At 40.6% G+C, this 14194-nt stretch overlaps 1 protein-coding gene across 1 annotated transcript in view; it reads left to right on the top strand.

Moving 5' to 3' along the window:
• LOC126133935 (Down syndrome cell adhesion molecule-like protein Dscam2) overlaps window positions 1-14194 on the top strand; it is a 367718-nt gene that overhangs the window by 252779 nt on the left and 100745 nt on the right. The window contains exons 21-22 of the mRNA XM_049915191.1: window positions 6139-6295; window positions 7485-7661. Of these exons, the coding sequence (XP_049771148.1) occupies window positions 6139-6295; window positions 7485-7661 (334 nt within the window). The remainder of the gene's footprint in view (window positions 1-6138; window positions 6296-7484; window positions 7662-14194) is intronic.

The raw sequence follows: 14194 nt of genomic DNA, 5'->3' as shown, positions 1-14194 counted from the left end.
TTTCCAAAAATTACTGTTTGAAGTGTCATTTTACAGTAGTATTTTGTAGTTTGTGGCAACAAGATTTTGGTTTTGTCTACATGTAGTCATTTAAGTGATCATTTTGACCATATTAAGTCATTTAAGCTGTCATTACAACCATTGTCACTTCTCTTTTTAATTTTTTTGTTTTACATACTGTGAGAGTGGTGTATTTAGGAAGAAGGAATTACTTGTTTCTACTCCCATCACCCTCCATGCAAAATGCAAAATTATATTGTGCTTATAGTATTTTGTTTGGAAAATGCACCATATTACCAGCCTTGAGTTGATTTATAAGACCATAGTTATTCTACATCTACATAGATATTCCACAAGCTGTGATACAGTGTGTGGCAGAGGGGTACCCTGTACCATTACCAATCATTTCCTTTCCTGTTCCACATGCAAATAGAGTGAGGGACAAATAATTGTCTATATGCCTCCGTAGAGTCCTCATTTCTCATACCTATTCTACAAAGTCCTCACGTGCAATGTATGTTCACAGCAGTAGAATTGTTTGGCAATCAGCTTCAAATGCCAGTTCCCTAAATTTTCTCAACATCGTTTCCTGAAAAAAAAAAAAAAATGTCGCCTTCCCTTCAAGGATTTCCATTTGAATTCCTGAATCATCTCTGTAACACTTAAGTGTTGTTCAAACCTACTGGTAACAAGTTTACCGGCCCGCCTTTGAATTGCTCCGATGTCTGCCTTAAATCTGGTGTGGTACAGATACTGGATCTCAAACACTCGAATAGTGCTCAAGAATAGGTTGCACCAGCATCCTATATGCGGTCTCCTATACAGGTGAACCACTATTTCCTAAAATTCTCCCAATAAACAGAAGTTGAAAATTCGCCTTCCCTTCTGTAGTTCTCTAATGCTCATTCCATCTCATATTGCTTTGCAACGTTATGCCCAGATATCTAAACAACTTGAGTGTGTCAAGCAGGTTACTAGTAATACGATACCCAAACATTATTGGTTTGTTCTTCCTACTCATCTGCATTAACATACATTTTTCCACATGTAGGGCAATTCATCACACCAACCAGAAATTTTGTCTAAGTTGTCTCTTATCTTCCTATAGTCTCTCAACTTTGACACCTTACTGTACACACTGGTATCCCATCAGCAAACAACCATAAATTTCTGTTCACCCTGTCTGCCAAATCATTTATGTATATAGAGAACAACAGCGGTCCTATCACACTTCCCTGGGGCACTCCTGACGATATCCTTGTCTCTGATGAACACTTTCCATCAAGGACAACATACTGGCTTTTATTACTTAAGAAGTCTTTGAGCCACTCACATATCTGTGAACTTATTCCATATGCTCGTACCTTCATTAACAGCTTGCAGTGGGAAACCCTGTCAAAAGCTTTCCAGAAATCTAGAAATATGAAATTTGTCTGTTGCCCTTCATACGAGGGCAGTTCAATAAGTAATGCAACACATTTTTTTTATCGGCCAATTTTGGTTGAAAAAACCGGAAATTTCTTGTGGAATATTTTCAAACATTCCCGCTTCTTGTCGTATAGTTTCATTGACTTCCAACAGGTGGCAGCGCTGTACGGAGCTGTTAAAATGGCGTCTGTAACGGATGTGCGTTGCAAATAATGGGCAGTGATCGAGTTTCTTTTGGCGAAAAACCAGGGCATCTCAGATATTCATAGGCGCTTGCAGAATGTCTACGGTGAACTGGCAGTGGACAAAAGCAGGGTGAGTCGTTGGGCAAAGCGTGTGTCATCATCGCCGCAAGGTCAAGCAAGACTGTCTGATCTCCCGCGTGCGGGCCGGCCGTGCACAGCTGTGACTCCTGCAATGGCGGAGCGTGCGAACACACTCGTTCGAGATGATCAACGGATCACCATCAAACAACTCAGTGCTCAACTTGACATCTCTGTTGGTAGTGCTGTCACAATTGTTCACCAGTTGGGATATTCAAAGGTTTGTTCCCGCTGGGTCCCTCGTTGTCTAACCGAACACCATAAAGAGCAAAGGAGAACCATCTGTGCGGAATTGCTTGCTCGTCATGTGGCTGAGGGTGACAATTTCTTGTCAAAGATTGTTACAGGCGATGAAACATGGGTTCATCACTTCGAACCTGAAACAAAACGGCAATCAATGGAGTGGCGCCACACCCACTCCCATACCAAGAAAAAGTTTAAAGCCATACCCTCAGCCGGTAAAGTCATGGTTACAGTCTTCTGGGACGCTGAAGGGGTTATTCTGTTCGATGTCCTTCCCCATGGTCAAACGATCAACTCTGAAGTGTATTGTGCTACTCTTCAGAAATTGAAGAAACGACTTCAGCGTGTTCGTAGGCACAAAAATCTGAACGAACTTCTCCTTCTTCATGACAACGCAAGACCTCACACAAGTCTTCGCACCCGAGAGGAGCTCACAAAACTTCAGTGGACTGTTCTTCCTCATGCACCCTACAGCCTCGATCTCGCACCGTCGGATTTCCATATCTTTGGCCCAATGAAGGACGCAATCCGTGGGAGGCACTACGCGGATGATGAAGAAGTTATTGATGCAGTACGACGTTGGCTCTGACATCGACCAGTGGAATGGTACCGTGCAGGCATACAGGCCCTCATTTCAAGGTGGCGTAAGGCCGTAGCATTGAATGGAGATTACGTTGAAAAATAGTGTTGTGTAGCTAAAAGATTGGGGAATAACCTGGTGTATTTCAATGCTGAATAAAACAACCCCTGTTTCAGAAAAAAAAATGTGTTGCATTACTTATTGAACTGCCCTCATACATAGTTTGCACTATATCACGTGAGAAAAGGGCAAGCTGAGCTTCACAGGAATGATGCCTTCTAAAACCATATTTATTTTTGGATGTAAGCTTCTCAGAATATGTTCAAGGTTTTTACAGCAAATAGAAGTTAGGGACATTGGTGTGTAATTTTGATGGTCTGTTCTTTTACCCTTCTTATATACTGGAGTCACCTACACCTTTATCAAGTCGGTTGAGACTTTGTGCTTGGCGTGAGATTCGTGATAAATTCAAGCTAGGTAAGGGGCCAGTGTTGTAGAGTACTCTCTGTAAAATTGAACTGAGATTCCATCTGGACATTGCGATTTATTTGCTTTCAAATCTTCCAGTTGTTTCTCTACACCAGGTACATTTATTACTATGTCATCCATACGGGAGTCTGCCTGATGGTCAGCTATATGTTTGTATGATTCTCATGTGTGAATGGTTTCTTGAACATGAAATTTAAAACTTCAACTTTAATTTTGCTATCTTCAGTTGCCACACCGTACTATTTGACAAGGTACTGAATGGAAGCCTTAGACCCAGTTAGCAATATTACATAAGACCAGAGTTTCCTTGGGTTCTGTACAAGATCTTTTGGTAAGGTGTGATGGTGGTAGTTGTTGTATGCTTCACACATAGATCCTTTCACAGATAGATGAATCACTGCTAAGCTTTGCTTGCCATCATTTGTGCATTCCTTTTTGAACCAATAATGCAACAGCCTCTGCTTCCTCAGCAGTCTCCAAATTTCATTACTAAACCATGGTGGGTCTTTTCCATCCTTTATCCACTTTCCAGGCACATAACTTTCCAGATCACGATTTATAATCTGCTTAAAGTTTGCCCATAATTCCCCTACACCTGTCTTACTGGAAGTACGTGGTGCTCCTTCACTGCCCAAGTGAGATGCTAATAACTTATTGTCTGCTCTGTCTATTAGAAACACTCTCCTAACCTTCTTGACTGATTTATTAACTTTTGTAATCATAGTTGGTATAATGCCATCACGATTGCTAATCTCCATTCCTATACTGACATTGTTGATAATGCCTGGCATATTTGTAGCTACAAGGTCCAAGGTATTTCAATTGTGTGTGGACTGCTGAGCTAGATGCTCAAGACTGTTTTCAGAAAATGTATTCAAAAGTATTTTCCATGACTGACTGTCTGTCTGTACTTCCCGCAATGAATCTATGAACATCCCAGTCTATACTTGGTAGGTTAAAATCTACTTCAACTAGTATTGCTTAATCTGGGTATTTGTGTGCTATTGACTGTAGACTTGAATGACTCTCAAACTGTGATAACAGAATTGGGTGGCTGGCAAAAACATCCAAAAATTAAGTTGATTTCATGTACAACTGTTATATGCGACCTGATAACTTCACTGCCACACTCAACTTTGACCTCACTAGAGAGAATATTTTTGTTAACTGCGACGAACACTCCCCCTCCTATAACTTCCAAACTGTCTTTCCAATACACAATCCATGATGCAAAAAATATCTCAGAGCTTTCCGCTTCAGCTTTCAGCCAGCTCTCAGTCCCATGAATAATTTGAGGGCAGTAATTTGAGATTTACAATTTGTACAGAAAGCAGATGGCAGTTATAGGAGTCAAGGGGTATGAAAAAGAAGCAGTGGTTGGGAAGGGAGTGAGACAGGGTTGTAGCCTATCCCCGATGTTATTCAATCTGTATATTGAGCAAGCAATAAAGGAAACAAAAGAAAAGTTTGGAGTAGGTATTAAAATCCATGGAGAAGAAATAAAAAGTTTGAGGTTCGCCGATGACATTGTAATTCTGTCAGAGACAGCAAAGGACTTGGAAGAGCAGTTGAACGGAATGGACAGTGTCTTGAAAGGAGGATATCAGATGAACATCAACAAAAGCAAAACAAGGATAATGGAATGTAGTCGAATTAAGTCGGGTGATGCTGAGGAAATTAGATTAGGAAATGAGACACTTAAAGTAGTAAAGGAGTTTTGCTATTTGGGGAGAAAAATAACTGATGATGGTCGAAGTAGAGAGGATATAAAATGTAGACTGGCAATGGCAAGGAAAGTATTTCTGAAGAAGAAAAATTTGTTAACATCGAGTATAGATTTAAATGTCAGGAAGTCATTTCTGAAAGTATTTGTATGGAGTGTAGCCATGTATGGAAGTGAAACGTGGATGATAAATAGTTTAGACAAGAAGAGAATAGAAACTTTCAAAATGTGGTTGCTACAGAAGAATGCTGAAGATTAGATGGGTAGATCACATAACTAATGAGGAGGTATTGAATAGAATTGGGGAGAAGAGGAGCTTGTGGCACAGCTTGACTAGAAGAAGGGATTGGTTGGTAGGACATGTTCTGAGACATCGAGGGATCACCAATTTAGTATTGGAGGGCAGCATGGAGGGTAAAAATCATAGAGGAAGACCAAGAGATGAATACACTAAGCAGATTCAGAAGGATTTAGGCTGCAGTAGGTACTGGGAGATGAAGAAGCTTGCACAGGATAGAGTAGCATGGAGAGCTGCATCAAACCAGTCTCAGGACTGAAGACCACAACAACAACAACAAATTGAGGTACTTCATTACGTATACTTCAACAGTTTTCTGATAAAATTATGCCAGTCAAAGTGTCTTTATTCTGAATGCCATTTGACTTTTCGTGTAGCATATTGACTGACAAGTGTTCTTGGAGCACGACAAACTACTGCCTAGCCTAAAAAGCCCTCATGTGCATGCCACAAATACTCTGCTACCTGGGTAGCTGCTTCCTTTATTTAGTTCACCCCTCACCTATCAATGGGAGTCCTACAAATTCCCACATGATAATGCAGGTCTAGAAATCTGCAGCCAAGATTGTCATAGAGTCGACAAAGCCTTCGGTTGAGATCCAGGATCCCTCACAGAAGACACATATGTATCGCTTATATTCTGCTATTTGCCCAAGTCCAGCCCTCTGATCCATAGGTCAAAACTGGTAGATAATATAATTTGTATATCAATAGCATGAAGTAGGAAACTATCTGATGAGGCGAAGTACAGTGTGGACTGCATGTGCACCGGGACCACTATGGTAGCTGTGATGCTCCTACAAGAAACTTAAAAAGTTCGAGTCATGATAGACCCAGCAAGCCCGTATTAGACAATCCCTTTGGCTTCAACAATAAAATAAGCCTCAGATCACAATCCAAATATTTGTGTCAATTCCTATATGCTGGTGTCTGCTGAGTAGAACTTTAGTTATGATGTATTCTTCGTAGCATTATATTGTTTGTATTTTCTGATATGTCAAATTCTTTTCATGTAAAGGTAGCAATAAAGTATAATAATTCTTTCCTTATTTAGTCACAGCCAGTAATCTTCCAAGTGAGTTTATCAGTGACAATGCATGAAGTTCGTGGACTGAAAGAGTTGGAGCAGTATGATTTTTGGGTGACAGCTTCAACAGTTGCTGGTGAGGGCGACAGTACCAGATTGGTTTCTCAGGCACCTAATTCAAGAGGTGAGCATTAGAGCAGCTGTTGCATCTGCTGTAGAGAGTAAAACTTCATGAATAAAAGTTCATTAATACTTTTATCAAAAGATAATAATTCCAAAAAGTAAAACCCATATTTTGAGAAACCTTTTAATAACCTTGGTAGTTCTGAAGTAAGAGTTGCTACAGAAAAATGATAAATTAAGATTTGTGTGTGTGAAATAACACAGGCATCTGAAGGAAGGGTATATCAAACAATGTAAAATCCAGGATGGGGTAATGACAAAGAAGTGCAAGGAAACAACCCAGGCATTCTCATCTGGTAGTAATACTAATTGCAATACAAAAACTAGCTATTTTATAGTGATTCATAGTACTTGCTACCTCACAGAATTTTGTGTAGATCCCAAAGAAAACAACCAAGAACCAAATACAGACACACACTGCCTTGTATTGAGTGAAAGTGTCCTAGCAATCCCATCTCCAGGCCAATAAAATGAGAGTGTCAAGCAAGAACTGAAATTTTTGGTTAACTTATCCATTGGTGCCATTTCAATTTATTATTCATCTGGGTGCCTAGGAAGTTCACACACAGAGCCTCATCTAGTCTATACCCATCATTCTCAGTTTCTTCTATGAGAAAACATTGTTAATGATTCATTCAGTATTTATAGCATTAAGTGTTGATTTGTTTGCTGTGAAGCATTTGTAAACCTGTTCCATTACTGTCTTGGCTAATGAGCTATGTCTGTGCTTCAGCTCATCTTTCATGTATTTTTTACAATTTTGTTCAATTTTTCAGGGGATAAAAGCTATTGACAGGCCAGCTGCATAACTGATTTTAATTATTGCATTCTCTGCATAATTTAAGAAATATACAAAACAAATATGCATCCTAACACTGCTTGAGATGGGATATGGACACATCTCTTATCATTTATGACTTTCATGTAAGAACAATAATGGGTGACCAACTAAGAAGTTTCTTGACCACAGTGACAGTGAATCTGACATGTAAGATCTCAAGGGACAAATCAAAAGCCTAGCATCAAGCAGGACAGAATTCAACATTTCTTGGTTTTTATTTTCTTCTTCATATGGGCATTATTGCAGTAATTTTTCTGAACTGTGTATCATCCCAGAATTGTATTATTGCTATTATTATTTATTTATTAGTATAGTTTTCTTTAATTCACAATATTGTAATATATTTCAGCACCAGCTCGTATTGCATCCTTTTCACAAATTTTGCATCGTGCGTTGAAGTCAAGTGTGACTGTACCGTGCATTGCTGTTGGAAATCCAACACCAAATGTTCAGTGGCTTCGTGGGAAGCAAATACTCCATTCAGAGGCAAAGTACAGTATTTCACAAGGATCACTTCACATTTCAAGTAAGTAATTGCAGATATGCTGATTTTTGTGTGTGTGTGTGCAGGGTGGAGAGGGGGGGGGGGGGGGTGCACGTGCGCACTTTCACCTTACATGTAGTGCAGTTCTCATCATAATTTGGAGCCCTGTGGGATGTATAATGAACCAAAACATATGAACCCAAATATTCAGCATAAAGAGCTGTTTTTTATTTGCATCATCATTGAATATTGTTGAATTACAGTTACTTGTAAGAGGAAGTTGTATTCTGGTCTGTGTTTAATAGGTTTTTAGTTACTTTCTTACCTAATTACCAGAGAACTGGCTTCTTTCAAAACAGTTATTGCTTATTTTGTTGTGCCATTCACCTTATCTGAGGTTCAGTGTACTGATTTCATTTTAATTCATCTATCTGGATACCAGCAATATCTAAGAAAGTAAACTAAAGTATCTGTTTCTGTGTCTGGTAATTCATTGTCATTTGATTTCTTAAAGTTACAAATTAGTTATGCATCAAATATAAACCATTTCACAGTCTTTATCTTAGATATGCCAGGTGCTGTTGAGCTTTACAAATACCAGTTCTGAAAAACATTTTAATGTTTTTCATGTTTTCGGTCAGCTGCAACAACATACCAATAGATCAAGTGTTCACCTGTAGTGGATACCACATTTAATCTTCATGTACTTTGAACTTCATTTTATATCTGTTTCTCAGTCTGTTAAAGTAACCTCTTGCTTCATATTATGCATTTAGCAATGTTTGTTAATTATTTACGTCCAGTATCACATAGGATTCTTCCTTTTCTTTCTTTCTTTCTTTCTTTCTCTCTCTCTCTCTCTCTTTTTAATTTAATATACTTATATGATAAATTCAATCATATCTTTATGGATAGCAATAGGTTATTGTAAAACTAAAAGTGTAGTCCTTAGTGTGGATTTTTAAAATGTAGAAACAAAAGGAACGTACAACAAGATTGCTTAATGGGGTTTAACATACCATCAACATTGAGGTCATTAGAGATAGAGAACATGCTCAGATAGTTTCAAAGATGGAGAAGGAAATATCCATGCCCTTTTTCAAAAGGGCCATCTGGGCACTTGCCTGGAGCGATTTAGGGAAACCACGTAAAACATAAATCAGGATGGCTGGCTCTACTGTATTTCCAGTTTCTTTTCTATTATATGCCCACATGAATTTTGTTAATCAAAGAAGGTATAAAGAGCTGAATTTCAGTCTTCTTTCCACAGTGCCACACGAAAAAGTGGACTTTCACCAGGAAAATGCTCTAGTCCAAGTCTGTTCAGGAGGTGACTAGTCAAGCATGAGAGTACCCTCTCACTTGCTGCCTGGTAAAATGCTCTTGGTAAAATAGGGCAGTCAGACTGTGGACTGCCTTCAGAGGAATGAACATATCCACCATGTCCTTAGATGTGAGCATACATGCTTACTCCACGGTGCTTAAAATGAAGTGCAGTTGCTTTTAAATAATTGGAAAACAATATGATGGCTGAGTTAGGAATTTCAAAGCAAAGATCAGAACACCATTTTCAATTTATAACACATCAGTGTGGGATGCCTTCATGTTTATGATGTGTGATGGAGTCTTTAGATGGTTATCGTGCTTCAAAGCTTGAAGACAAAAAAAGAAAGAAAGAAAGAAAGAAAAATTCAGTTAGTGCTTGTGTAAGCTGGCTCTCATACAAATTTCACTAGTGAGCAGTTGGCCAGATCACAGTGTTTAATGATGGAGGAGGGGGAATCAGGACAATGCAGTTTCTGTAACTTCTACCTTCAACTAAGAATTCAAGTTATAAAAATCGCAGATGAGCAAATCAACTATACCGGGTAACATCACTTCCTGTACAAGCTACATATATCATAATATTTACTTTTGCATAACCTACAAACTATTTCATCTAGTTTAACAATAGTTCAAAAGCCATGTCATGAAATTAATTCTAAATGCCACTGTAACATTAACTAGCTTTTTATCTGAGGCATCGCCGATATAAGCATGTGTCACATACAGCATATTGCAAACATACTGGGTAAATCGAAATTCCTGTTACAGGCTTCTAGGAGTTGTAGAGGGGACATAGTAGATGAAGTTTTGATAAGGTACTCATGTCTGGAAACATACTGTTTGGATGTAAAATCACTTTTAGTATCGTACCATTGATAGACCTCCCACTTCACATTATGTGCACAGTGGAGACAATGAGCTCTGACCTGTGGGCCGTAGGAGCGTATGGCATTGGCAGTATTTCAAGTACTTCTCCAGAAGTTCTCTTCTATGTGACAAAGGATGTACTCTTCTAAGTTGAAGTGCAGCACATCTGTGGAGCATGACAACCTACCCTACCAAGTCCAGTTATATGCAGTGATGAGACTACTGTCTGTTCCGTGAATGTAAATTGCCAGCTCAGCAGCATTAGAAATTTCTGTGCACTCATCCAGCATCAAATAAAATTCACATTTATTTATTTACTTTTTGCAAGTATCATTACATTATTTGAAATGTTATTGGCCATTTCTTGAATTCTGAGTAGAACTGTCAAATGAGAGAGAGTATCTGAAACTCTTACAGTCTCATAGAAATTATATTCCCAGCTGTAGATATTAAAAAGTCTTTAAAAATTCTCTCTCACTGAAACTGTGCAATGCTTTGACAATCTGAAATGCAATATGTCAATTGCTCGACTTCCAAGTGTTCGTCCTGAAAGCAAAAATAATTTTCATAGTGAAAATGTTGAGAAAATTATTCAGGTGTTTTACTTCAGTCACATCACTTTCTTGTGTTTTCTTTAATTCTCACACCATCTGCTTCTCACTCTTCACCTTATAATGTGTCCATAATCCTTAGAATGGAAGCTATTCTAATGTTTTTGTAAACTGAATGTGTTCATTGTGTTCAGAGCCTTGAAGCACACAAACCATCCTAAGGTACCATCACGTACCATAAACATATAGGCACCCTGCACTAACACGTAAATTGGTATTAGTGAGTCTGACTGTAATAACCAAGTAGTACATGAAACCAATCAAATTAACACAAATATTGCTTTATTCATAAACCTCTCAACAGTAATGGAAATAAGGCTCTCGTGACACCACACATAACAAGACAAAAGAATCAATAGAAAGTGCGACATGAACGATACAAAGAATGACTGATGTGAGCAGTACAAACTAAAAGAACATAATGAGGCTGAGTCAGCACTGCCCCATGCATATACAGGTGCCAAGTCACCAGTAGACAATGTGCTGGAGACTGTGCCATGTGCACACTTCTTTTGGACAGCCTCTGTGGCTGGCCCTCACTCATGCAATTGGTGGTTGATTCAAGTACACATACATGACAACACTGCACTCAGTGCACTCACACTCACATACACTAGTAGCAGGATATAGCATACCTCTCCATCACGCAAACGGTGCACTTAGGGAATGAGGGAGATGCCAGTGGCCCGAAAAGACATATCCATTGGATCCGGGGAGATGGCAACTGGTTTCCACAGCGGGTAAAGGGGGGACAATGTGCCAGGGCAGGCAGGCACCGGAGCAAAGGGCCAGAACATGCGGAGACGTGGGCACACCCAAGGGTGGTGGGCGTATATGGTGCCCAATGACAGCACTGATGAGGAGGAGGTTGGTTGGTTGGTTGGTTTGTGGGGTTGAAGGGACCAGACTATGTAGGCCATTGGTCTCTGATCAGGAGGAGGGTGCCTTCACTATCTCTGTGTCATCATCAGCAGGCAGGCCCAGTGTGGAGGAAATGGGGCTGGACCCACTGGTGACATGGCTGAGGGGGAGGGGGCTGGTGGAGATGACCCAACCAGAACAGCAGTCTCTGGCATCAGATGTGGCACCCAATACTGGGCAGCTAGAACCCATGGTGCCACATGTGGGGGAGGCAGCCAATGGAATGGGGGTGCCTCCACAGTAGAGGACGATGAGTTTGAGGTAGAGGGTGGTGCAGCAGGCTGCAGCAACGGGAGCAGCAGTCATGAACCAGTAGCTTTGGGTGGTGAAGGGGGTGCAACTGATCAAAGTGGCATGTCACCAGTCTGTCAGCCATACGGGTGTCACAGAGACAGTGGACCTGGCATCGTACAACAATGGCCAGTATGCACTTGGACCGACAACCAAACTTTTGCACCTACACCGGTGACCCTGGCATAAAGCAGCCAGATGAACCCAACCGTGGCAGGTGTGGTGCCGGCTGCAAACAAGTGCCGGGATGGTTCCTCTGAAAGGGCACGGCCGACTTCCTTCCCCATCCTTCCCTAATCCGATGAGACCGATGACCATGCTGTCTGGTCTCCTTCCCCAAACCAACCAACTGGCTGCAAAAGTTGGTAAAGCATGTGTGACTACCAGCCATGAAGCAACTGAGGCAGATTCCACTTCACCATAGGTGTGAGGTGATACATGCTCAGAAAAGATTGCACAGTAAACTCTCTCATTTGGGTCTTGAACATGGACACTAGTCATTCCGCCTCACCATTTGATCGAGGGTGGAATGGCAGAGCAGTAACATGATGAATGCTATGATAGGAACAAACAGTTGAAAAGTGTGAGAAACAAATTGGGGCCCATTATCAGAAACTAATGTACAAGGCAACCCCTCAGCAGAAAAAAAACCTTCAAAAGCATACAAATTGTGACTTCAGGTAATGTTGATGCACATTGGAGAAAGTAAGAAAGCCAGGAAAATGCATCCACAACCAAGAGCCTATAAGAATTCAAGAAGGGATCCACAAAATCTACATGAATGCATTCCCAAAGCTGGTGTGGAGCAGGTTGAGGGCAGAGAGACCATGGGAGCTGCTCATTGTTAGGCATACTGCTCACAAGCCATGACAAAATGGACAATTTCGTCCTCAATCCCTGGCCAAAGAACCATGTGTCATAGCTAAAAGTTTAGGCATGAAACTCCCCAATGGCTCTGGTGGAGAAAGCATAGAACCTCATCATGTAACATGTCAGGAATAACTGTTCTGGGAGTGAGGTCTTCCGTGGTCAATAGCAAAACACCATCAAAAACTGAGAGATGATACCATAGGCATAAATGTTGCACGGGGGCTCTGAGGCTTAACACAGTGGTTTATCTGCCCAGCCCTGTTGAACAAACCAAACCATCTGGTGGAGACCTGGGTTGGTGGCAATGGCAACTTCTATGTGTGAGCTCATAATTGGGAGACTTTTGACCACAGCCTGTGTTTCAGTCTCAAGATCGAAGCAAATCAATTCTTCACAATTAAAGTTTACCTGACAGATTTCAAATTACAACCAGCTGAGATGACCATTCAGTAGCCACAACTGGTTTCACCACCCCTAGAGATTGAAGTCTGTCCAATAATGCTTTCACTTGAGCTTTCAAGGTGACAGGAATGGGACACACATAATAAAAATAAGTCTGAGCCATGAATTTCAAAGAAATATGAGCATAAAAATTCATAGCACACCCTATACCTTCTGAAAAGAAGCCTGAAAATTCCTCACACAATATTTACAATTGACAATATGGTACCCAATCAGACAAAAGGTGAACTACATCAGTGACAGAACATCCAAATGTCTGAAATGTGTCCATCATGAACAAGTTCTCAACACCAGCATAGTGACCACCAAAAATGTAATGTAACAAACCACTGACTTGTAAGAGACAGATGTCATAAACTATCCCAACAGTATAATGTTCTGTTTGTTATAACTAACCAGCTTCTGCATGACCGGTGTCTATGGCAGCAAGCCTAAATTCACATAGTTTTGAGAATTCAGTAACACCTCTGCAGCACCTGTGTTGACCTGGAGCTGGAGCACTTGGCAAAAATTACATAACTTGATAAACAACATGCGAGAAGTCATAAGCATTGGAGTCAGTTTATTTCCATGTCCATATCCTTAGCAGCCTTCAGCAAATGACACATGGAGGTGATGTGACCTTTCTTCTGGTAAGCATTACAAATAACCCAGCACTTAGGGCATGTCAAAAGTTTGTGCTGGACAAAACAGAAAGGACCAGACAGAAACAGGGAATGCTGACAGTGGCATTGTGTTCATAACTGCTTGGGCTGGTTGTGGTCTGCTCAGCACTGGGCCATCATGTTTACTGCCGCCACTGCCTCTTGCTCATGCAAGCTATCTGTTGTCCCAGTGAGCACATCTTGTAACACTACTGCCACATTGCCCCACACTTCAGTTCTGTCACTCTCTGCCTGAGAAACTTCAAAAGATTGTGCTATTTTCAAAACTGTGGTTTCCACAGAGTAAAGCCTTCTGGTGCACTTCCTTGTCCATAGCTAAACAGATAATTGTGTTGCACATCTCAGAGTCTGCATAACAGTGTTATGGGCATCAGTAATGAATTGACACTTATGGCTAAGAACATGAAGTTCAGCTACCCAGGCCCTGTATGAATGGTTTGGTTTACTGCGGCATCGGTATAATTCAAATTGCACCACTATGATGTGCATTAATCTGCAATGGTAATTGGACAATAAACTGCACATGTGGTCCAAAGTAAGAGCTCCGAGTTCTTGTAAAGGG

Source organism: Schistocerca cancellata, chromosome 1, assembly GCF_023864275.1.
Source record: "Schistocerca cancellata isolate TAMUIC-IGC-003103 chromosome 1, iqSchCanc2.1, whole genome shotgun sequence".
Lineage (NCBI taxonomy): Eukaryota > Metazoa > Arthropoda > Insecta > Orthoptera > Acrididae > Schistocerca > Schistocerca cancellata.
Note: the sequence above shows the minus strand (reverse complement) of the source record. Positions and strands in the feature narration are given on the sequence as shown.